Raw genomic sequence first — 22,263 nt, 5'->3', positions numbered from 1 at the left:
AACTTGAGCTTTTTCCTCCACTGCCCCAGCTACTGTAAATCTGGCATTTTACAGGGAACCTTTTGCACCCACATCCCAAAGGGCTGGGCAACAGCAGAAAGCATTCATCCCTGCTCTCCAAGGCCTCTGTTAAGCTGCAGTTGTGATGGTCTGTACAGTGGTACACCATCACATGCTTGATCTTCCTGGGCTGCACGTGCAGGACTTAGTATGATAGAGGTGAGCTGACAGTCCCACATGGGAACAGATCAACTCAGGTGACATGTTTAACAGATCACAGCAAGGCTGCCTATGTGCAGCCTTCTTCCTACGTCAGTCCTTTGCAAGGGGAACCCTCTGGTTCTGCTCTGAGCATTGCTCTCTGCTGAGAGGGAGGCAGTCCTACTCAAAGCTGAGGAAAAGATGGATTGTGATGAGAAACTGAGCACTATTGGAAACAGCAACATCATAAAAGGGCTTTTTTTTTTTTTAAGCCTGCTCCTACAAGTCAGAAATGTTCTTTTCACAAAACCCATTTTATACCTTCTACTAACCTTTGTTTTACTCCACAAGGTATGTTCCCCACTTGCTGGATCTGCTCCTGATTTTTCCTGCTGCCGTTCTGACCACATCAATGCCCTTTTGACACCTGAGCCATCCTGAGACTTATTTCTATCCTCTTTCTCCAATAATGCAATAGTCATCCTGATGAGATACGGTTCAATATTTGCAGGAACAAGTTCTCTAATGGCTTGAACTTTGGTGGTGTCTTGGAAAAAAATATAAAACCAGCATTAATTTTGTCTTAATCCTCTTGCCCCTTATTCAGTTTTCTCATGTTGTACAACATCAGTTGTCGTCATTAATGCAGAAGATAGATTAAGGCAGCAGAGAGACAAGAAGTAAACCAACGTATGGGTTTGGATCCTAAGAGAACAGATCATGAGCTTATGGGATAAGTCTGCACCTCATTCATCCTCACACAAACTTGTAGTCCTCAAATTTTGTTTGAAGCTTCAGAATTGCCTGCCTCTAACTTCCATGTCCTATCAACCATTTTCTCTTGAGAGGAAGGCTGTATTAACTCAGGCTGAAAAGCCTCTCTGCTTTCTTAAATGTAGTGCCATGGAAGTTCTCCATTCCAGCATGGCACTAAATTGAGGAAAGCAATCCAAGGGTCTCGTTGAGCCTGCAACTGCTGCTGAGAAGACACATTAACCCACATCTTACAAGAGTAAGAAAGCTAGCAAGTCTGCAAACTCTGCCAACCTAAGAAGTTCAACTACTAGGGCAAGACTGAATTTTAAGTCACCAAGTCTCAGAACCACAGGTCAGTACACGGTCGATCTTCAGCTTCTGAACGAGCCTATAGCACCAGATGACAGTGTTAGGAAGAACTGCTTTCCCTGCACTTCTCAGCCTCCTTGTCACGAAAAAATATCTCGCAGAGAAGTTGCACTGGGGAAATTCCACAGCTCTTATCCAGAGTATTTTCTGTAGATGCCAGGACTTGCAGGAAGACTTCGTCAGGCTGATGTTTTTTTCCAAACACATTTGGGTAAATACAGACCCAAGAATGACGCCTCAGTCTTTTCAACAGCCATACAATTGAGTGAAAGGATTTGTAAAGGGCTACCATCTTTTTGCTCTTTAATGAGTCGCCATTGCCTTATTTTACAACCTTTATAACCTTGACAGGACAGCAATGACCCTGGCATTGCCATGCCCTGCCTTGCCACCACCACGGGCCTTCCAGAAATGATGGATTCTACCTAAAGAAAGAGCTGAGCTGTCAGTTTTTCATTCCCTTCACCTGTATGCCACTGTCATGAGACTCATGAGAAGTTCCAGATAAGGGCTGCGATCCTCACCTGAGTCAATGGGAGGATTACGGATGACATCAGAAATAATCTGTTTAACTTCAGGAGTCAAACCTGCTCGCTGCAGGTTGACTGCGTAGCCAGCCTTCATTGCCTGGAACAGGTGAGTGCCAACCACAGCAAGAGGCAGAGATCTGGTCTCGCTTATCATCCTCTAGGGAAACAAAGGCAGAAGGGATTGAGATGGCAGAGGTGTCTGAAATACAACTGAAAGCTCAACACCTGGCAAACTCCCATTCCCAAAAAGCAGTCAGCGGATACTGGCACATAGCAGTGCAAAGCTCCCCAAAACACTTTGCTACTCCTAATATTAGTCTCATTTATTTTCCTGCTTGTAAAGAGCATTCTTCTCTTGAGGCTACTGCTTCCCAGCTCAAGCGCCACATCTCAGCTTGAGCTTACTTCAGATGATGGGGGGTTCTACACAGGAAGGGTGCTGTGCAGCCACGTCAAAAGCTCGCTACAGCTTACTTAGAGCTCACATCCCTTGTGTCACAACACCTGCCACCACCCCCTTTCCACCCTGTGGCAGCCAAATCCCAGCAATTTCTACCACAAAGGGAACAGATGCTCTTGCCTCACAGCTAAGTCAGAGTATCAACCCAGCTCCTCCTTCATGAGACTTCTGTGTCAAAGCTTCAGATGTCTCCTGCTAGGCAGCTGTGAAGCACCTGACCTTCCAGGGGCCCACTGGATTCATAACATCTATGCAGAACATGGATAACAGCACCAAAACGAAATTCCTCCTCGTTTTCACATCTGTTAAATTAATTCTTAAGACATTTGCCTTGAAGAAAAACATCTCCATCTACCTTAACTTGTACTTTTTAAGGACAGATTTCAAACTGGCTGCTTGTTTCCTCCAAAGAACAGGTTTCAAGCTTCTGCTGCTTTCTCCCCAGACAATACACACACTGTACATATAATCATCAGGATTAGTGGATACAGAGCATCAAGTTACCCATTAATAATTATACAACTGTTTCTTCCTAATTAGTCCTTAGGTACACTTTTAAGTTAGGCACTATCTGACAAGGTTTACCAGTACTCGTGGGAGGGGGCAAAGCAAAACTTCAAGCAACCTCAGTTTCCTACTGCAGAATTAAAAAGCAATAAATGAACTGTGTCAGCGTCCCATCTTCACAGGACGCACGGCACAACGCCAGTGTAGCCACACGCCCTGTAGCACTTCAACTTACATGTGACAGGTAGCTTGTCCTCAACTTCTGTTTGTAACAGGAAAAAGCTTTCCAAAATCTGAACTAGAAAGCCACGATAATACTTAGCACTCTAGACCTGAGTTTTGCATTGAATCTTCCCATGAGCTTTGTTTCTTGACAGGCAAGTCTTACGCATGGATATGGCAAAGGAATAAGGATTTGCTACCACCTGAACCAAGAACAGAGTTAGTGAAGCTTATTCCAATGGTTATTATCTGCAAAGGTATGCCTATATACAGCCCCCTGCTTGGTGTCCTTTCCAACAGGCTACTGGATTAAGAAGTTCATCCTGTATGCCCTTACTACTGTGAAAAGGGAAAGATACAGCCACAAGCAGAGCTAACACTGGCAATAGGAAAAGCACACTGCTTAACTGTACCAAAACAGACCAATGAAGTAACAGCAACAACTCTGCCTGATGCCCTGCCCATCTGTGCAGGCACTGTGATGAGTAGGGAGCTGTATCTTACCTCACTGTATCCCACCTCACCACAAGGGCAGTTTTCCATACTTGTACCAGACCACAGAGTTAAGTTAGGCGAGCTACCATTTGCCAGGAAAGATACTGCCTCAGTGTTTTAAAGCAACCCCACCCCAGCACTGGGCAGAGGATTTAAGAGAACTTGCAAATCTCCCTCCTCTAGACAAAGCATCCCCACTGTCAGTTTTCAAACAGGAAGGGATCTCCACAGGAGAGGGCTTACCACAGAGAGATTTTTCTCTTGGAACAGGATATATGTGACTTGCTCTGAGGGAGACAGGGCTCTAGTACACTTCCAGGGAGATGCTTCTTTCTGATCTTTAGATCCAGATGTGGGGAATGTGTCGGTCTAAGTGAGATAAAGAAGATTTGCAATAATTATACCCCAGTGACCACCGGTGTATCACCCTCCAATTATCTGAAGTTATCAGGAAGAGTAACAGAAATGGAGTCATTCGAATCTATGGAGATCAGTTTTGACCCCAAGTCCATGTTGCACAAAAAACCCAAAGGGAGTACCGATGGACACCCACATACTTCCACATGAAAAAAGCAAGCACGGGATTGTCCATGGGACTTGCAACAAAACCAAACCAACCACAGAAACAGTGTCCAGGTCAACACTGGTACTTAAGTGTTGCTCAATATATGTAAAATTACCCCAAGCAGAGCAAACTATGGTATTCAGTCTGCTGCTTAGTACGGGAAACTCCTCCATTTGATTTCATATTTTGCTCAACACAGGTTTCTTGGAAAAAAACACCCCCAAAGGAATGCTTTTTGTCTCCATTCCTAGACTGTAATAGCTTTCTGTGAAGCAGAAGGAATACTCCAGAGTCTTCTCAAGCATTACACAGAGTGGTACTGCTGCTCTACCTGCTTTCTAGACTAGATAATTTCTATGTAAATTTACAGTTAAAAGGGATTTAAGATCCCCAAAGCAGAACTGCTGCTTATTTCCTCTAATCCTCTGCTCCATGGCCCCTTCCTAGTGGTGTCTCTCACCATAGTGACTGAGGAGCCACTCTACACAAAGTCTCAGGCAGAAGAAAATCAACCGTGAAAAGAGAATCAACAGGAGTATTTCCAACAGCTGGCAATCTAAGCTCTTCTGCCAGTCTCCTAAGGAAAAACTTAGAGGAAGCAAAGTCCTGACCTGCAAGTCTGAGTCAATGAACAACAGTGAAGGAACTAAAACTTTGGCCCCCAGCCCCAAAGCACGATAACTAGCTGCAAGCTGTCAATAATGCAGCACCTATTGGACACCCAGCCTGGCCAGATGGATGACCTTTATAAGGAGACCCTGGACTTTCAAGATGACCACACGGATCTGGAACATCAGCCAGGTCCCAATGTCATTGCCAAATAGCACATTCAGATTCGGGGGGCCTATTTGTATACAAGCCTAGCGAGTTCTGCTGCCGTCCTTGGGTGGAACAGCTGCTTCGAGGACAAACTCTGAAGGAGAAATCTGACAGCTGCAGACCAAATTATGTCTTTTCAGCTCTTGCAAAATAGCAGATGCTTTAGTAAGTCTTACCTGCAAACCATTCACTTGGCAGAAGTCCTTAATTTCAGCCAGGAGAGGGATCAGCATGGTGGATTTTGCTTCAGATACACCATCAACTCTCTTCACATTCTCAACAGTCGTAGGCCTAGTTTAGGATGAATAATAAAAGCCATGGCAATGTCCTATGCCAATGCTTTGAAACATCAAGTGTGTGAATGACACATGCTTGGACTACAGATCTATTGGTCAGTCAATACTTCAGAGAGTTATCACTGTACCCCCATTGTCTCCGCAACTAAGTTCACTGTTTGCACTTGGAAACATGAAGCTTGACCACAGCAAGAACCTCAAGTTTGCTGCTCAATACTTTGGAGGATCAGTTTACTGCACTCCTCTTTGTTTTTACCGCTCAAGAGCCCATAAGCCCGGAGCTCTTCCATGGAATAAAATACAAGTTCCAAAAGTAGTACTGCCTAATGCCTTTTAGTAGCTAGGGAAGGCACTTCAGATGCATTACCAACTGAGCTGCCCCACAATGCCCTCTCATACAATGAGTGAAAGGAAGAATTTTTCTCCCTCCTTTTAGTAGTTGAGAGCAACACTAAATGGCATTTATTCTTTTACGCTACAGAGGCACCCATGCAAGGTAAGGGCAGCTCCTGATCTGTAGCTGACCCTTAGCAGGATAAGGGCATACTAGAGTGGTTAGAACACATTGGAGACAAGCAGATGGAAAGGTAAGGTTTAGTAAAAGATATACACCTTCCTCTGAATGGTCAACCTAACAGGAGGTTTAGACACGAAGACAGGAAAAGTTGTTGTTTAGTTTTGGGGTTTTTTAAATAATACCTAGAATGAAGAAGCACGTCTGATGTCAACAACTGTTTAGCATAGACCAGTCAGGGGTCTACAAGGGCGTTACAACAAACGCAGATCCTCAGGAAAAGAGCTGCTCTTCTACAAATGAGGCATACTCTCAACAGAAGCAGAAAGGGGATTTGTGACTTGGCTTGCATCCTTCTTAGTTTGTACAACACGTACACATGCTGGCTTTACCTTATTCGAGCCATCTCCACCAGGATCTTATTGGTTGCCAGGACAGCTGGAGGAATTACCTTCTCATTAGCTACCCTCTGTCTAACAGTCAGCAACTTGCCATACAGAGCAGTCTGTGAACAAGGGCACCAAATATCTCATGAAGCATCTCTAGATCACTCACATAGGTATAATTAATACGAGGGGAAGTTAAGCTTCCCCAATCTTTCCACTAATATACAAAAAACCTGCAATCCATTCATCCATTTTAACATATTGAAATAATCTTCTAGGACTTCTATTCTAAACATCTCTGTAATATTAAGAGCTGCCCAAGCCAGCTGCCCCAATACAGGACAACTGTGGTCTTCAGGTTGACTGCAATTCAGAGACCTCCTCCCTCTTCCAAAAGCTCACCTCTAGCTCTTTTTCTCGGGATGAAACACCAGGTTCTGAGGGCTTCAAAGGAGATTTCACTGGTGAACGCTCTGCAACACTAACAAAAAACAAAACAAGTGGGAAACAAGCCCTGCATCAGATCAATTTATCCAGAAACTTTGCAGAAGGCTGTAGGGGAGCAGCAGCCCAACTTAATTTGCCTGCTCTGACAGCACTATCAGACAGTGGTCTGGCACCTTGTGCTAGTGGTGCACTCATAAAGGACTTGAGCTGGTTGAGGCAGAATCAGCATTATCCCTGATGTAACAGAACTCCTCTGTGTCTGCTCCTGTAACTTAAAAAATAGCCTCTTACTGTACAAAGCTTAAGCAGATGAAATGGAAGTTTTGTGAAAAACCCCACGAACATACCAATATCCCTGTCAACAGCTGGATTCCTATATTGTTAATAAAAGCATGCTCTTAGAAGCACTTGTCCTTTCATGGCATTATTCTGACAGCATCCCACAAGAAACACACCTTACTACTACTTTCTGCACAGCCAGTAACACGAATCCTGCCTAAAGAGAGCTAATAACTTGAACAGCATCGGTGACAAGGACACAGCTGCTGTGCTGTAAGCACAATTAGCTGTTGCTGCCACTAAGCACGTCCGCCTAGAGAGCAGCACCACAGCTACCAGTCCATGGGCTCGGGTACTCAGGGGACATTTAACCCTAAATTAGACTGCTATGATTATACCGCAGTATCTGTTAGGAGACAACCTGGAGTAACAGCATCCCTTCCTAAACAAAAATACCTTATAATTGTAGGGACTACAATTATTTTTTTTCCACACGGCTACAGCGGCAGTTATTCAGCTTAAGTGACACATTCTATTTTCCTGTTGTTTGTCAGCATCAGGCTGCTTGCCTGAAGGAGGAGTCGAACTGCTCAGAAATGCAAGGTGGGTTTAATCTGAAGCGCCACACAAGCCAGGAATACAAATTAGTCTGCTTTGTGCAAAACCCTGGTGGTTTTTTTTTTTTTGCCTGATGGAGCCTCAACTTGATCTCAGTCTTCTCCAGACTAGTGTAGAAAGGCTGAAACCTACATGCTCACTTGCAGCCCCTGCACAAGGCATACATGCAGTTCGGCCAGCTTTAAGAGCTAGTCACAGCTTTGTCCCTTTTGCCCAAGTTATATTTGCAAACTGTTTAGAAAAAAAACCAAAACAACCTGTTCTCCATTTCTTACTTTAGATCAGAAGTTAAAATATATGACAAATGCAACTATCACGTAGATGATGCTAAAAAACATGGGCCCAGTGCAAGTACCCAATATTCTATAGTTCCATTTTTAATCAACATTTGCTATTTTTGTTGCTTGGATTGCAAGTAATACTAGTGAGAAAGTCTGCACTAAAGCCTGCATTAGGGAAGCTTGCTTTGCCTGTGACGGTAGAAGCACATAAAATTTGTCAAATTCAGCAAAGCCTGTTAATCATCATATAGGTCAACATTGAAGCATGATGCTGTGTACAGCAAGTTTTAAATGCTTGCCTTTTTTTAATATATTAAACACTTCTATCGTTACTTCGCATCGTAGAAAGCTGGTTTTAAGGATCATCCTACAGACAGTATACTTAATTTTTACTAGGTCGATAGGGAATTATGTTGTAACATAGAATACTATACCTGTTAAGCATGCTACTGCTTCTTGGAAGCGTTTTACCTTTCCTCTCATATGAAAATATATCATCCAGAGACATCTATAAAAAATAGAACAAGACAAATGCTCATTTACCAGTCTTCCCACTGAATTGTTGTTAGCAGCAAAATATTCAGTTTTGACACCATGATATACTTGCAAGATTTTTTAACACCAACAAGGATGGACCACGAGTGCAAGAGGAGTTGTACTCATACAGACCTGCTTGACTGGCGACTGCGTTGTTCCTTTCTTGCCTGGGGAGCGCTGCGTTGAAAGCACAGGTAAGAGTCTGCTGCTGTAATACAATCAGCAGTGTTATTAGTTAATTAGTTATCTTAATCAAATCAGACCAAGTCATTTGTGCAGTGACACTGCCTTTTAAATAAAAAATTAACTTTTTGCTAATGGAACCGATTTGAACTTGGTACAGGGATATCTCTGGCAAATCAGAAGTTCTTATTCATTTTTTTTACTCATTAGAATCCCCATTCTTCATGAAAAACACTGAGGACCTCTAAGCCTGTTAACACTAAAACTTTAACAACGAACAAGAACCTTGTCTTATGGAAGAAACAAAGATTTTGGTGAGAAAAATGGGGGTTTTGTGACAACACTTGAAAAAGATTCAGTTTTAAATATCCAGTTACAGGAGAAAACAAACGAGTACCAACTTTCTGGTCTGCACTAAGCATGCAGCTTTCTCTGTTGCTTACTGATTAATAATCAGCGTTTTATTTTTCTTCCAGATGACCTGTAGACAGTAGCTGCAAGAGCCACAATAGCAGAATATGAGGAGGTAGAAGAAAATTGGTACTTTCTCATTACCCAACTTACTTAATTTTCAGCAACACTAAGGCAATCCAGACACCAGAACAGGCTCCTAAGACCAGCCCTGAAGAGCTTTGTTCTAGTATTATTTCTTGTCACAGCAAAGCCTCTGCAACCTCTGGTTCATTACCTTCCACTTCAGAAGGGGTGGTCAGAATTAGCATTTGTGAAGACCAACACAACACTATTCATCAAATACAACCAGAAGCAAGAGATGACAAGCAAAGCCTCACATGCTATTTTCTTGGAGCTATACGATCTGATGGCAGATACCTGACCACCGCTGAAAGAACAACCCGCTTCTGCAGACACACTCACCAGGACTTTAAACAGTTAAAGCTTCATAAAAAGAAGTACAGGAAGACAAACTTGAATCATTTCTTGTTACAATAAAAGCTTTTAGGTTTTGCTCTCAGCTTAAATTTTATGAAAAGGTAGGTCAAGTACATAATTGGGAAAACAAGTTGTTAGCTGCTCTATTTAAGGTCTTACAGTTTAACTCATCAGGATTAGAAAGAACATAAATCTTGACGATTTTGTTCTATCCTGTCTTGTCTTAGTTGATTACGTTCCCCATGAGGATGCGTTATCAGGCTACCCAGAACCATTGATGAGGACACATGCTTTCTGACCAGTTTTGGTACTTTCTGTACTACATTTCCCGCTAACCTTCCCCGTTACACATCCATCCAATTAGCCCCGCTGAAGACCTCAGCAGTGAGGCGCTGTCAGGTGTAAGCTGCGAGCCATGCTCTCTCAGGAAGCCTAGAGAACGCGACACCTTTCATACCAGCAGTCAGTTGAGGCATCTATCCAGGCACTTCCACTGATGGTCTTATGATCGTGTCTAAGGGAAAACTTTGGCTAGAAAAATCAAGTGCAGAAGTATCCTGCCCAACCTAGCCATCTCTGGGAGCAGGCTTCAGAAACAGACCTGATGTTAAATGAAGCAGCACTCAGGAGAACACACGCACTATATAATTACCTTCTAGAAGGTCTCTGCAGATTAAGGACCTCATTGGACTGCAATAGAAGACTTGGGTTTGAGGCAGATCCAGCTTTTAACAGCCAATTTCTACCCTGTAAGAAATAAATCATGGCTTAGCTATAGATTACTCAGAGAAGCTTTCGATAGGTAAACCATAAAGTACCTTCTGGGTGAGCACGCATATGGTTGTAAAGCTGCTCTGCCCAACGCTGTTTTTGAGGAATCCTTCCACTAGCAACTCTTGGCAAAGTGCTTTCCACCAGTTCTCTGGCCAGTCTTTTCCACTACCAAAGAGCGGGTGTCTTCGGTATCTGGCCGGCAAGCGCTGAGAACTCTGAAATTATTGAAAGAATTGGTCAGACTGCTTCAGTCCTTGTGGAATGACATTTCCAAAATAGCCAGTAAACCCAGAACTCCAGATGCAAGAGCACATCCTCAAGAACATATCTCCACAGAAGAACTTTACAGAAAAGTCACAAGCCAGAATATTTTATTCAACATATAATTTTATATACATACGCTTTTATTCAATATAACACCCATTACAACAACCACACCTACAGCACCTCAAAAAGAGCACAAACCATGCTTGTTGCCTCGTTCATGTATCCCAAAGCGCCATTTCACCTCCACTAAGCTAATCTGCTCCTGCACTTTCTGCCAAGGCTGTGCAAGATCATGACTTCCTTTTGTAATCAGACCCCAGACAAACCTACACTTCTATCACAGAACTCTCAAAACATCTCCCTCCGTATACGGAAGGGGTTACAGGAGCAACCCAGCCACCCACAGCAGTGGAAAAGTGATCTAGTGCAGTTTGTACTCAACCAATTCAGGTCAATCTTATACGAGTTCAGAGTCAGTTACCTGTTTTGTTTTTAAATAAGAAGAGCCTACACAAGTAAAAATTGATAAGCCCTGTTTAAATCTTAGGACAGAGGTACAAAGCCAGAAGCAAGCTCACTACAGATGACTGCTCCGGCCTTCACTGCAAAGCAGTTTGTTGGCTTTGTTTTAAAAAGTTGCTGATTTACTCATCTCTTGCCAAAGGGGGTTCAGACTAAAAAAGCTGATTCAGATCTTTAGCAGCAAGGGACAGAAGCTGGAGCAGCCAGCCACAGGCTGGAGGGACTCAGATTGCTGCTGGACAGGACCAGGGCAGAGTCCTGACAGTGAACACAAGCAAGTCACCTATTCAGCAGGCAAAGAGAAAGCACCAAGTCCCATGTCCTCTCTTCTAGAGAGCCCTCATTCAAATATTAACCCACGTTACTTCAAAGCATGACTATATTCCTAAGCTTTTAGTTATGCCAGTTACATTAATTACTCCAATGACTGCACATTTTCAGAACACGGTTTTGACTTGGAGAACAATGGGATTAACTATAAAAGGAATAAAACCAGTATATTTTGCATCCACGTTTGGGCCAAGCATCATCAATTAACCTTGGCATAGGACTGACCAACAGAAGCCAAAATAGCTATTTCAGCTTCTTACTAATTATTAAATGCTCAAGGTACTACTAAAAGCCACTCACAACCAGTCACTGAGGCTACTGATAAAGTAATTGCTGGAATAGCTACAAATTCCCCTTTGCTGATAAAAGGGGACTGAAAGAGTTGCATATTCTTCGTTTAGCAGGGTTAATATAATATTTCTGTCAACGCAGCTCTAATACGCTTTCTTAGAGGACACTCCTCACTTTCATGGTCTGACTCAGCTTTCAAACATTAAGTGAAACAAGGTCTCCCTTGTGGTCTACCCAAAGCCTGCTGAAGGCCACCTGGACCTGGCAAAAAGATGTCACTAACCTAAGACCACAAATTCTCCATAAACTATACACAAGCTTTTAAAGCAACATACCAGTCAGCCTCAAACACAGTGTGTAAACTTATAGCGATATTAATTATTTCATACATTTGTTCTAGAGTCTACATTGATACTAAGTAAAGAAACAACTTAAAGTTTCATTAGCCCAGAAAAAGGTATTCCTGCAGGCAGTAAAAGGTTATTCCATATTTGCAGTGCAGGTTTTGCACCATCTTCACTTCTCCCAGTGACGTCTAATAAATTAACAATCAAAGCAACATTAAAATCTGTAACAATATTTTATCCCCTAGACACAATCATCAACTTAACTGCCTTATTACAAGGAAAAAGGAGAGGCATCGTTCACCCAGTTCAGCAAGTACTACAGGTGATTATTTTTCCCCCCAGGTTGTAAACATAAAAAGTTTTTCCTGCTCTAAGTCCTATATTTTGCTTCTGGTGAGTTTCTCACCTAGTGCTTAAAAAACATGGCACAGATGTCATTTATATTCATTCTAGCATCCTACTTCCTGTCTTGCTACTCCAAGTCAGCCAGCAGTACAATGATAGAACACAAACAATGGCTTTCATTCTTTGAACATAAACCAACTGAAGACCAAGCAAAGACGTGTTTGCTCATCATTCTGAAAAAGCTATTCCTTTCAGAATAACGGAAGCCATACCTCTTAATTGAAACACACCGCTTACCCATCTCTACAAAAAACCATCAAACTCACCATAAAGGAAACAAAAGCTGAAGCCCTACAGGAGGAACTTCGGAACCTCTGCCAATACTTGGGCTGGCGTTCATGTGTTAGACAGTTGCAAATAACCAACTCATAACAACCCATAAAATACAGGAGAGCTCCACAGAAGGCAAACAACAAGTACTATTTCTAAACTGAACTCTCGGGCCATAGGGGGCTGAACATTGCTCTGTTAAGAAAAACAGAACAAAACGAGCAAGAGCTTGGAGGCAGAAACTGTTCCTTTGCTGTACGGGGGCAAAATTAAATACGACATGCTTCTAGGTCCACTATTTTCATGGCTGTTGCCTGTGAAGACAACCATCTAGTTCGCTGCGTGGGAAGTGCTGCTGAGCAGCTTCAGGAAGCCTCGACTACCTCTCTCTGCAGATAATCAGCTCTCCAAGAAAACAGTATGAAATACATATTTAGTGTATACACGTTTATACTAACCTTTATCAACGTTTTGTTTGATATATCAATAAAGAGGAACGCTGTAACAGCCCCTGAACTCTCAGTACACATACAAGGATTTTTACTATCACTTACAGACCCTCGGAGAAATAGAATGGGAACTGTAGTTCCGAACTTCTCTTCCAGGGCATTCACTGCAGACAGCAGCTGATAGACTTGCTTCCCAAAGTCCTGTAAACCACCTTCTGAGTCACTGGAGACTGCAGAACTAGAGGCTCTGGAACATGAAAAGAACACCAAGTTTAATGCACAAATAAAATCCCCTCCCGTTCTTTCAAATATTGTCTAATCAAGGAATACCTGAATAAATACACACTTCAGTTTACATGAATATAAACAAATAAACTTGTTTAAGCGTAAAGAACTAGGACTCAAAACACAAGACCAAGCAAAAGTCAAAGTCACTTGGGGTTATAACAGCTGCCCAACCTAACAATAAGCAGTTCTTCATGGCACTTGCTGTGACAGAACAACCTTGTCTCAGCCATCTTCTGAATTTACTATTTGAGTATGTGGACTGTTTTAGGCATACAAGACACATCTTTAATTGTACCTAAGAGCAAAGAGTTTGTGGTGGGGTTGGTTTGGTTTTTGGTTTTTTTTTTTAATGAAGATAGAAGACAAAGAAGGAAAGAGCAACCCCATTGAAATCTTTGTAGGTTTTGTTAATGCATTTATTACTGACTGGAAGAATCCATCGAAAAATAACTGGCAAAAATCACTTCTAAGGATGAGATAAAAAAATCCCTTCTAAAGATAAGAAAAAGGACAATGATCTATTTCAAGCAATTTTAGTTCTGCAACACAAATTCACTACATGGCTCTTCAATGACACAGCAACGTGACTGCAAAGATTGAAGTTAGAATCTCTCAAATTCTCTTCCTAGTTAGCTTTAGTAGAAGCCAGGCAAAAATTTCTTAATCCTTGAGCATACAGGAAATGCAGCTGAACCAATAACATTTTTCTAGGAAGCAACACAACGTAACACCTTGTCTCTGATCATGAAGCATCAGGCTAACACCAAGAGCACGGAATCCTTTATTTAACTTCGGGGAAAGCATGTACCTGCACACAGGAGAAACCGAGGAAGGTGCTTCTGCTCATACCTGTGTGACTACTGACCCCCTTGGCTTCCCTTCAACACATCTATGAGATCGTTAGCAGTGCTCTAAGGAACATGTGCCAGCACACGCTGTAACAGGAGAACAGCTCCCTTAACACTTGGCCATTTAACCCTTAGACAAATGGTATCACACTCGTGTCTTCTTTTGGGATTAATTACCTAACAGGACTTAAACTAATGAACAAAAGCCTATTTCACGCTTTAAGAGTGTTGCACTAAAACCTTTCAGGAACTGTGACCATGCTTTGTTCACAGGCTTTCCCACAGCCTAATTTAAAGCTTACAAGCTGCCTCATGGCTCGCTCAACTGTTTAGGAGAAGGTTAGACACAGCTGTTTGAAGACAAACTTCAGGTTGAACATCTGCAAGATCAGATACATAAAAAGTCAATTCTTTTAAGTGATTTGCCTTGGAAGTCAGCCTGTGAGAACATAGCCTCTTCTATCAGTCTTCAGGGAAGAAAGCTTACCTGGACCTGCAATTATCACAGCATTCTTCTGTGCCCATGATGCCAGAGGAAGCCTTTCGGAGCTGTTTGTCTTCAAAATGAGACAGGACGATTCTACCCAAGGGAACGTTGGGAATTAAATGAAAGACCAAGAATCTACACATTAAATTTATTGCAGAAAACAGTTGAAAATCAGCACCATTAATTAATTCACCGGGGAGCCAATTATTGGGCCTTGATTCCTCTAAATAATTTTTTTTTTTTTTTAAAGTAAATAAGGGAACACTTGATGTACATGCATAATAATGCTGAAGGCCATACTTCTTGATACTGCTTTTTAATATAAAACACATTTGCAGAACACATTGCGAGTATAAGGTGCCTTCTGGTCACAACCTCTACTTGTGACCGAGCTGTAATGGCTCTTATCAAAGCTGACATGACATAAAGCATTAAAGAGATACCAGTACTCACTTCCTCCTGCAGCTATTTGTCACAAGGTACTTCTCTATTTTTGCCAGCATCTTCAGTTTGTAAATCCGGAACTGTTCATTGCGTATCTCATTTAGAAGACGTCTGTCAGTCAAAGGGAAAAATTGAAGAGCCTTAAGTACTGGCCACTACTTCCCTGTGCCACACCAAAAATGAAATCTGCCAGACAGCTGTCTCAGTCAGATTTACTAGAAACAGCAAGAAGAGAATCCTAAAAACCAGATGCAAACTGCCTGCCTGTTTCGCCACAACCTTGATCTTATAGCACAGGGCACCCTCAGAGGAGCACCTTATTCATGTTCTTCTACACGACAATTTTTCTAAGCAGGGCAGAAGGAGAGAGTTTCTTCCAACCCCGCAAGTACTCTTCAGAAATCCATGTCAGAAGGCACAGAGCAGGGAATCAAAGGCACAGGGCATCAGACGGAAGTTTCCCTCAGTCTCTGGTTTTCCCCGACAAACTCTGGCAAATACTTATCCGTACCACTACCAAGTAACAATATATGCTAAGATATCATCGCCCTTTCAAGATATTTGGGGGCAGCACGTGAAGATAGATCTACTTGTTGCCTAATTTAATACCCTTTACAGGAGTCACTGGAAGCACCCAACTGAGAAAGTAGCATTAGAGTCCTTGGGTGGGGTATGAAGCACTCTGCCCCTGCTCTGAGCTGATGCATGAGCCAAACCTGAGCTACCACCTGCACCACCTTCCCTGTGCCAGATGCCAATACTGCAGGCGTTGGGAACAACATTAACACAGCTACAGCATTCCAGCTCAGAGCTAAGCTAAGCAAGGTACTGCCTGGGGAAAAAAATAAACCAAACAAGAACAGAGAAGTATATGGTTTCACAGACCCTGGCATCCTGCTGACACAAGTTCAAATGACCAAGTTAAGACATTTCTATGGTGCTATACCAGCTATGGACAAATTGAACAGGAGACCTCTATAACCAGAACGCCCCCATCCAGAAAAAAAAACTTTACTTAGACATCTAGATAGTGGAGAGAAAAGAGTAATTCTACAGCATCAGCACTCTTAAAGGGAGGTGATGGGTCTAAAACCATCTCAGGTGATTTACAAGAGAAGTGACTGGGTCTTATCAGTGCTTGCGTTGCAAAGCATCTTCAGGAAGCAGAACTGGAACAAGGACAGTGTCATTAACGTTAGTGCACTTGTATTTTCTTCTAGAGTAACTACAGCATACTTAGCACTGCGTGTACGCAGGAAAGGGCTTGGAACTGTTCTGACAAATAAATCACATTTCCAACCAAACCCACTCTGCTTTTCTTCCTTTTGGTATGTTTTGACTGTCGATGCCAAAGCAGTTGTCTTCAGTCATTTACCTGTTAAAACTCAAGTCTGTCACAGTCCACAAGATGTGACAAGAAGCAGGCAGCCCATCACGACCAGCTCTCCCAATTTCTTGATAATAGGATTCCATTTCCTTAGGGGCACCGTAATGAATAACCATCCGGATATCTGCTTTGTTGATGCCCATTCCGAATGCCACTGTAGCCACAATACACTACAAAACAGAAGCCACATGCTGAACATTTTGAAGTGAGCATCAAGAACACACCTGCGGTAATGCTCACACACTTGGCGACAACTTTTTGCCACGGACTCAGAATTCAGCCTGAATTACAGTGGTTTCAAACCCACACTCGACTTCCACGGTACTGTTAAGTCTGATTTTGGTCAGACTATGAGTGTAGGATAATATACTCGAGTGATCATGTGCTGTGTCAAGTGCTGAAGAGTTTACGAAGTTATTCTCAACCAAAAGGCAGAAAACCTACTGTGATGAGGAACATAAGACGTCCCAGGATCACTCTTTGCCTGCTTAGCTGCAGGAGGAAGAAAGCACCCCATAGAACTTGATATTGTTCAGCTACCACCATATTCCTGAGATGCTATGCATTTTTAAGAGACTTACTACAGACATTTGAAATATAGGCCACGAATCCTCTTACTGTCAGCACAGACCAGCAGTTTCTTTGTCCAGAATTGGAGACAGTAAGTGGGAAGCACATGCTGATATCCCCAAATTCTTTCCTCTACCAGAAATTCTGCAACTATCAATAGGACCAAGTGGACTTAGGTTCCCACATACCTGAATTTCATCCCTCATGAACTGGTGATGGGTCTTTCTCCTTTGACTGATTCCCATACCAGCATGGTACGCACTACAGGCCACGCTGAGTTTCATCAATTCAGATACAACCTGTTCGGTGGCCTTTCTTGAAGGGCAGTAGATGATAGTGGGGCCTTCAAACTCATATGCAGAACTGCTATAAATAATAGCAACATGTAAAGACACAGAAGAGAAGCTGCCGCCTTTTTACAGGAAGTCCAACCAAACCTGGTTGCAAAGGCAATGTAGTTTTTCCAGCAGTTCACCTTCCTGAGGATTTAGAAATTTAAGCAGATTTTCACTGGTCTACATGTACACAAATTGTTTGTGCTTTGGCAAAATGGACTTGGAAGTTATTTGGTCCTCTTAAGTTTATTTTGCAAAAAACAGAATATTTTGGTGTCTGTAGAAGCAGCAGGATAAGGTGTCCCAGTTTCCTTGAAGTCAACAGGAAACACTTTTACAGTTGTAACTTTTGAAAGGCCTATATTTACATAACAAGATAGAAATGAGCTACGAGAAACTGATTTATATTGCTGCAGAAGCAACACATTGTAGCTTGCGACAAGAACAGGGACAGGACAGGTACAGCACTGGGTCTGCTAACATACAAGGACTGCAATTTTTCTGCTTAGGTTAGCTTTGTTAAAAAACAATCTTACCACAGATTTATGAACAACTCACATCCTGTACAGTACTTTTTGGAAAGTTACCCACCAGCCAATCCATCGTAATCATTTCAATTGCTACAGTGCCAGAAGGTCCTCTGAGGATCAAATGATCCTGAAGATCCTTAAAAGTTGGAATATGCAAACAGCAACAGTCCGTCACCACGGCTTTCTTTAAATTGGGAGGCGGGACAGGCACAACAACATGGGACGGGACACGACAAGTGACTAGCAGGATATCACAGCCAAGCTGTCAAGAAAGCCCAGGCTCTGCCTTACAAAACCAGTTTAAGACCGCTACCAGTTCTTAGTACGCACTACCAAAACTCCAAGATACAAAAGTGTATCTGAGGGATCAACTAAAATAGGCTTAAATCCTTACCTTCCTTTCCTAGTAAGGAACTGCTTCAAATCCCTAATGATATTTCCACTTTGCCGTCCAACTTCTAAGTACAGGTTAGGCCTGTCAAAACTAGTACATGTGACCTGGGGATTGCTCAGGTTCAGACAACTCACTATGTCTTCTCTAACTGATGGACTTGCAGTTGCAGTTAAAGCAACAATGGGAACCTGCAATGAAAAGTAGAAGAAAAAGTCAGAGACCTCTCATGGATATTTTTATAACCAAAAAATCATGACTGAAAACTGAAATAGCGCATAAACAAGCTCTTGGATCTGTTTATTAACTGAATCAGGTCAGCTTTTTGAAAAAGGTAGTTAGTATTTAACTTCCTAGAGCTTTGATCTACACTGTTCAGGAGAGTAGACAGGGACAGAACACTGTTGACATATAGCATTTTATTCTGAATGAGTCTTTTCTTTAGTTCCATCTTCAGCTACTGTAATTTCCTGGTGAGGTTCACTAGGACAAAACTTCCCAGAAGAGCATGTAAAGTTCAGCTCTAAATTTCTGAGCTTCAGCAATAAGTACTTGAACGTCTAGTAATCACAGTTGCCTGGTCTTACAAGCCACTCAGCCAGCCATTTTAAAACAAAAGTTTCTTCAATATTAAACCAGAGGCTTCGGGACATCATCTTCCACAGCATGGGGATCCCACAAAGTAATCCCATTTTCAGGTGTTTCTGGTAGTCCAGGTTCAGAGTATGCTTTATCTCTAAGCATTTGGAAAAAACCCATGAAGCTCAGGCACTGACAAGGACTGCATGAACTCCAAAACAGCATGGTAAATACACCCGAAGAGCAACATCACAAGACTCATTTCTAGCTATCATATAAAATGGGGTAGTCTCCTTTTCTTAGCAGAAATCAAACAAATCAAAACCTCACCGATGGCAGAGCCTTCTTTAATAAGCCTAGACTTCTAAAGGAAGTTCTGAAGTCATGGCCCCACTGGGAAATGCAATGAGCTTCATCAACAGCTATGAGGGTGATACCTGGTGGGCACAAAACCACAGCACGGACACATTAACAGGACAAAGCAACACAGGAAGTGACAAAACACAAACAGCCCCATTCTGCTCGAATTCAAGCTTTCCTGTCATCGGGCATCAGCAGTCTGCTTCAGTTTTTGTTTCTAGGATGCCTTCTGCTGTACCAACTCCCCAAGCCTATTTTTATAACAGCTTTTTTCATCAAAAGGGCTGTAGGTTTTTACAGACTCCCCCACCACCATGTCGGCTTCTTTCACCAAGCTCCCAGTCTCCATCATCCCTCAGAATGGGTCGAAGTCTAGACCTACCTGTGACAGGACCTTTTACCACCTACCCCCACCCCCTCTTCCAGACTGACTTAACAATAGTCAAAAATGCTGATTATGATGTCAGTTTTATTTTCTGGATTGCAAGACACAACCTGAGTGTCTCAGTTCTGCACTGAAGCGATGAGTGAAAGTCCAGAAAAATGAGGGGAAACAGATTAAAGATACCCCTGGAAAATAATCTTACATTTTATGAATCAGAGAAAACCCTCAACTTCAGTACAGATATCCTGTTCTAATCCACGTGTTCAAAGCACCCTACTGTCAAGAGAGGCTAAGCATACATTTTTTCAGGACTCTAGAAATTCAGATAGCTCGTCTTCTCCCTAGATAGTCCTCCCTGCCTACAGCACTAGAAACTGAGTTCCTTAAAAAAAATAATAATTGGAGTTTATGCGCCTTGAATTTACCCTGCTGCGAGGTACCTATCACCTACATCATCTCTGATGAAGAAAGAAACTGTACGATGCACTATAGTGTCAACACAATTTCATTGTTACATTCTGATAAAGATCAGATAATTAGAATACTTAAAAAGCTGAAATATTCACTGATACTCATTTCACTTTCTGATATTTGAATATTATGTTTGAGCACCTCTGTTCCCAGCAGCTTGTGTACTATTCCCATGCCAAGATCACACTAAAAACACTAAACACGTGATTTCTCATCAATGACAGCTCTTCTGACATCATTTAGTGGCAGTCACTACACTAGCCTCTGAGCTCACTGGTGGCAACAAACAGGTGAAAAGTGTTCAAGCATTAAAAAAATTTAAACAGAATTGTGAATTTAAGCTGCCTGCCAACTCATCTACAACCTTATCCCCAACTTACCAACAGTTTGATCAAGATCCTGAAGTATCTCTAAGTTCCCCGAACAAAACTCGGGAGTCATATATATGACTCTGTACTGACCCCTGAAACATCAAGAAAATAGACCATCACAGAAGGGAAAACCCCAAGCAACTCAACCAAACGAAACAAACCTGTTATTGTCTAGAAGATAAGTGAGAGTAAGTACAGAATTCTGGATACAGAACACAAGGAAGTAAGTGAAGACTGTAGGAAGCAATCCAGAACAGTAGGAAAGCAAAGCAGTACACCATGTTACAGGAGAAGGAAGAACAGGAGAGAGATTTACTAGCCTTTAGAACAAGAAGGAACTGCTGTGATGACTTGGTGACAAGTATAGGTTTAAGACTTGTGTAAAATCATATATAAACCACAATGTAAAGCTGACTCAACAAGCCCCATCTCCCCAGCCAGAGGGGGAAAGAGGCTGTCTATAGCCTCCCACACGCTCAGGCTGGGTGAATGCAAGCGATATCACTGACCGCCAGGTTCCGGGTCTGAGCCACAATCAGGAGTTTCACCTATGACAGAACAGGGAAACATCCTACCTCCCAATACACCTACATCAGAACATGCAGTCCCGGAAAGATTGTCTAAGACTTACTCTTTGATGCCTGCTTTGATGTTTTTTGACTGAGCCGAACCAAGCAAGCAAGCTGGAATCCCTGACATTCTGCAGAAATAAAAAGCACAGTCATGAACAGATCTACTCCCAATGCTTTCTGCCTTTGCTTTCAGCTTATGCCAGCACTTCGCAAAGGAAGTTCAAGCTGCGAAGTCAGAGGCTACGTTCTTCCAAGGATCTTAGTGAGTAAAAACCTTTTCAAAGAAGCAGGAGTGGTCAGTCCCCATTCCTGTCACCCTATTCTTCTGCTTACCCTCGAGCTGTCCCCCACAACCCACACGCTTGATTAGCTCCATAAGGAATCAGAGAAACAAAGACCATTCTCCCTGCACAAGAGCTAGGTTTACCAGTAGAACCTCCAACAGCAGAAAAGACACGTTGTGGCTTAACTGCAGCCAGCAACTAAGCACCACACAGCTGCTCACTGTCAGGTTAAAGCACAATACAGTAGGTCTATTTTCTTTAGCTATTATCTTACATGACATTTCGATGTAAGCCTTACTAGCTTGCAATTTTTTTTCCTCACCTTTCCATCTTTTGTGAGCTACTGGTGCTGCGTCTTAATTTTCAATCAAGTGGCTGCTTTTTAACAACAGATTCAGTAGTACGCTTACCAAGCTCAACCACTTCATGTTTGATTTTAGGACCCTGCAACCCCTGTTGTCTTAACTTGGTGATTTACTGCTTTTTATTACAGCCCTTTGTTCCAGTAGCTTCCTCCCCTCATTCCTGTTTCAGTCCTTGGCAGAACTGCACCCAGACTGACAAATGACTGAATTGCATTAGGTTGTAGAAATTCGGTGTTCTCAGCCTTCAAAATTAATGACCCGCTGAGAAGGTAGTGAATAAACCCTTTCCACTGAGGAAAACAGTATAAAAGCCAAAGATAAGCTGAATGCATAGAGACACCCTGCTGAGTAATACTCAGTCTAGGAGCGGGCTATGGAAGCAGCTCAGGCTGTACGGCCATTCATCTGCACACAGTCACGATGTGCAGCAGAAAATACCACACGTAATTGATGTTCCTTATTTCAAAAAATCTTCATATATCCCCTCTTTCACAAAAGACCTGTTCTTTCCTAGTTGGACAAGGCAGGAATGAACTAGACAACTCAGCACGATTCCCTCCGCTTAAATGAAAGCATGTCAGAAGT

General features: G+C 42.4%; 1 protein-coding gene across 5 annotated transcripts in view; it reads right to left on the bottom strand.

The window, feature by feature from the left end:
* WRN (WRN RecQ like helicase) overlaps positions 1-22,263 on the bottom strand; it is a 45,809-nt gene that overhangs the window by 3,611 nt on the left and 19,935 nt on the right. For 4 of the 5 annotated variants that reach the window (XM_075090053.1, XM_075090057.1, XM_075090054.1 and 1 more), the window contains 19 exons: positions 21,089-21,157; positions 20,467-20,549; positions 19,201-19,307; positions 18,295-18,482; positions 17,224-17,401; positions 16,454-16,635; positions 15,088-15,189; positions 14,635-14,727; positions 13,117-13,258; positions 10,175-10,345; positions 10,009-10,103; positions 8,415-8,490; positions 8,180-8,253; positions 6,523-6,601; positions 6,127-6,239; positions 5,101-5,215; positions 3,784-3,909; positions 1,851-2,013; positions 534-748 (listed from right to left, as the gene is read on the bottom strand). In XM_075090053.1, coding sequence (XP_074946154.1) covers positions 534-748; positions 1,851-2,013; positions 3,784-3,909; positions 5,101-5,215; positions 6,127-6,239; positions 6,523-6,601; positions 8,180-8,253; positions 8,415-8,490; positions 10,009-10,103; positions 10,175-10,345; positions 13,117-13,258; positions 14,635-14,727; positions 15,088-15,189; positions 16,454-16,635; positions 17,224-17,401; positions 18,295-18,482; positions 19,201-19,307; positions 20,467-20,549; positions 21,089-21,157 — 2,371 coding nt within the window. The remainder of the gene's footprint in view (positions 1-533; positions 749-1,850; positions 2,014-3,783; positions 3,910-5,100; positions 5,216-6,126; positions 6,240-6,522; positions 6,602-8,179; positions 8,254-8,414; positions 8,491-10,008; positions 10,104-10,174; positions 10,346-13,116; positions 13,259-14,634; positions 14,728-15,087; positions 15,190-16,453; positions 16,636-17,223; positions 17,402-18,294; positions 18,483-19,200; positions 19,308-20,466; positions 20,550-21,088; positions 21,158-22,263) is intronic. The other variant, XM_075090055.1, reaches the window with a different exon arrangement.

This window comes from Phalacrocorax aristotelis, chromosome 4 (assembly GCF_949628215.1).
Source record: "Phalacrocorax aristotelis chromosome 4, bGulAri2.1, whole genome shotgun sequence".
NCBI classification, from domain to species: domain Eukaryota; kingdom Metazoa; phylum Chordata; class Aves; order Suliformes; family Phalacrocoracidae; genus Phalacrocorax; species Phalacrocorax aristotelis.
Note: the sequence above shows the minus strand (reverse complement) of the source record. Positions and strands in the feature narration are given on the sequence as shown.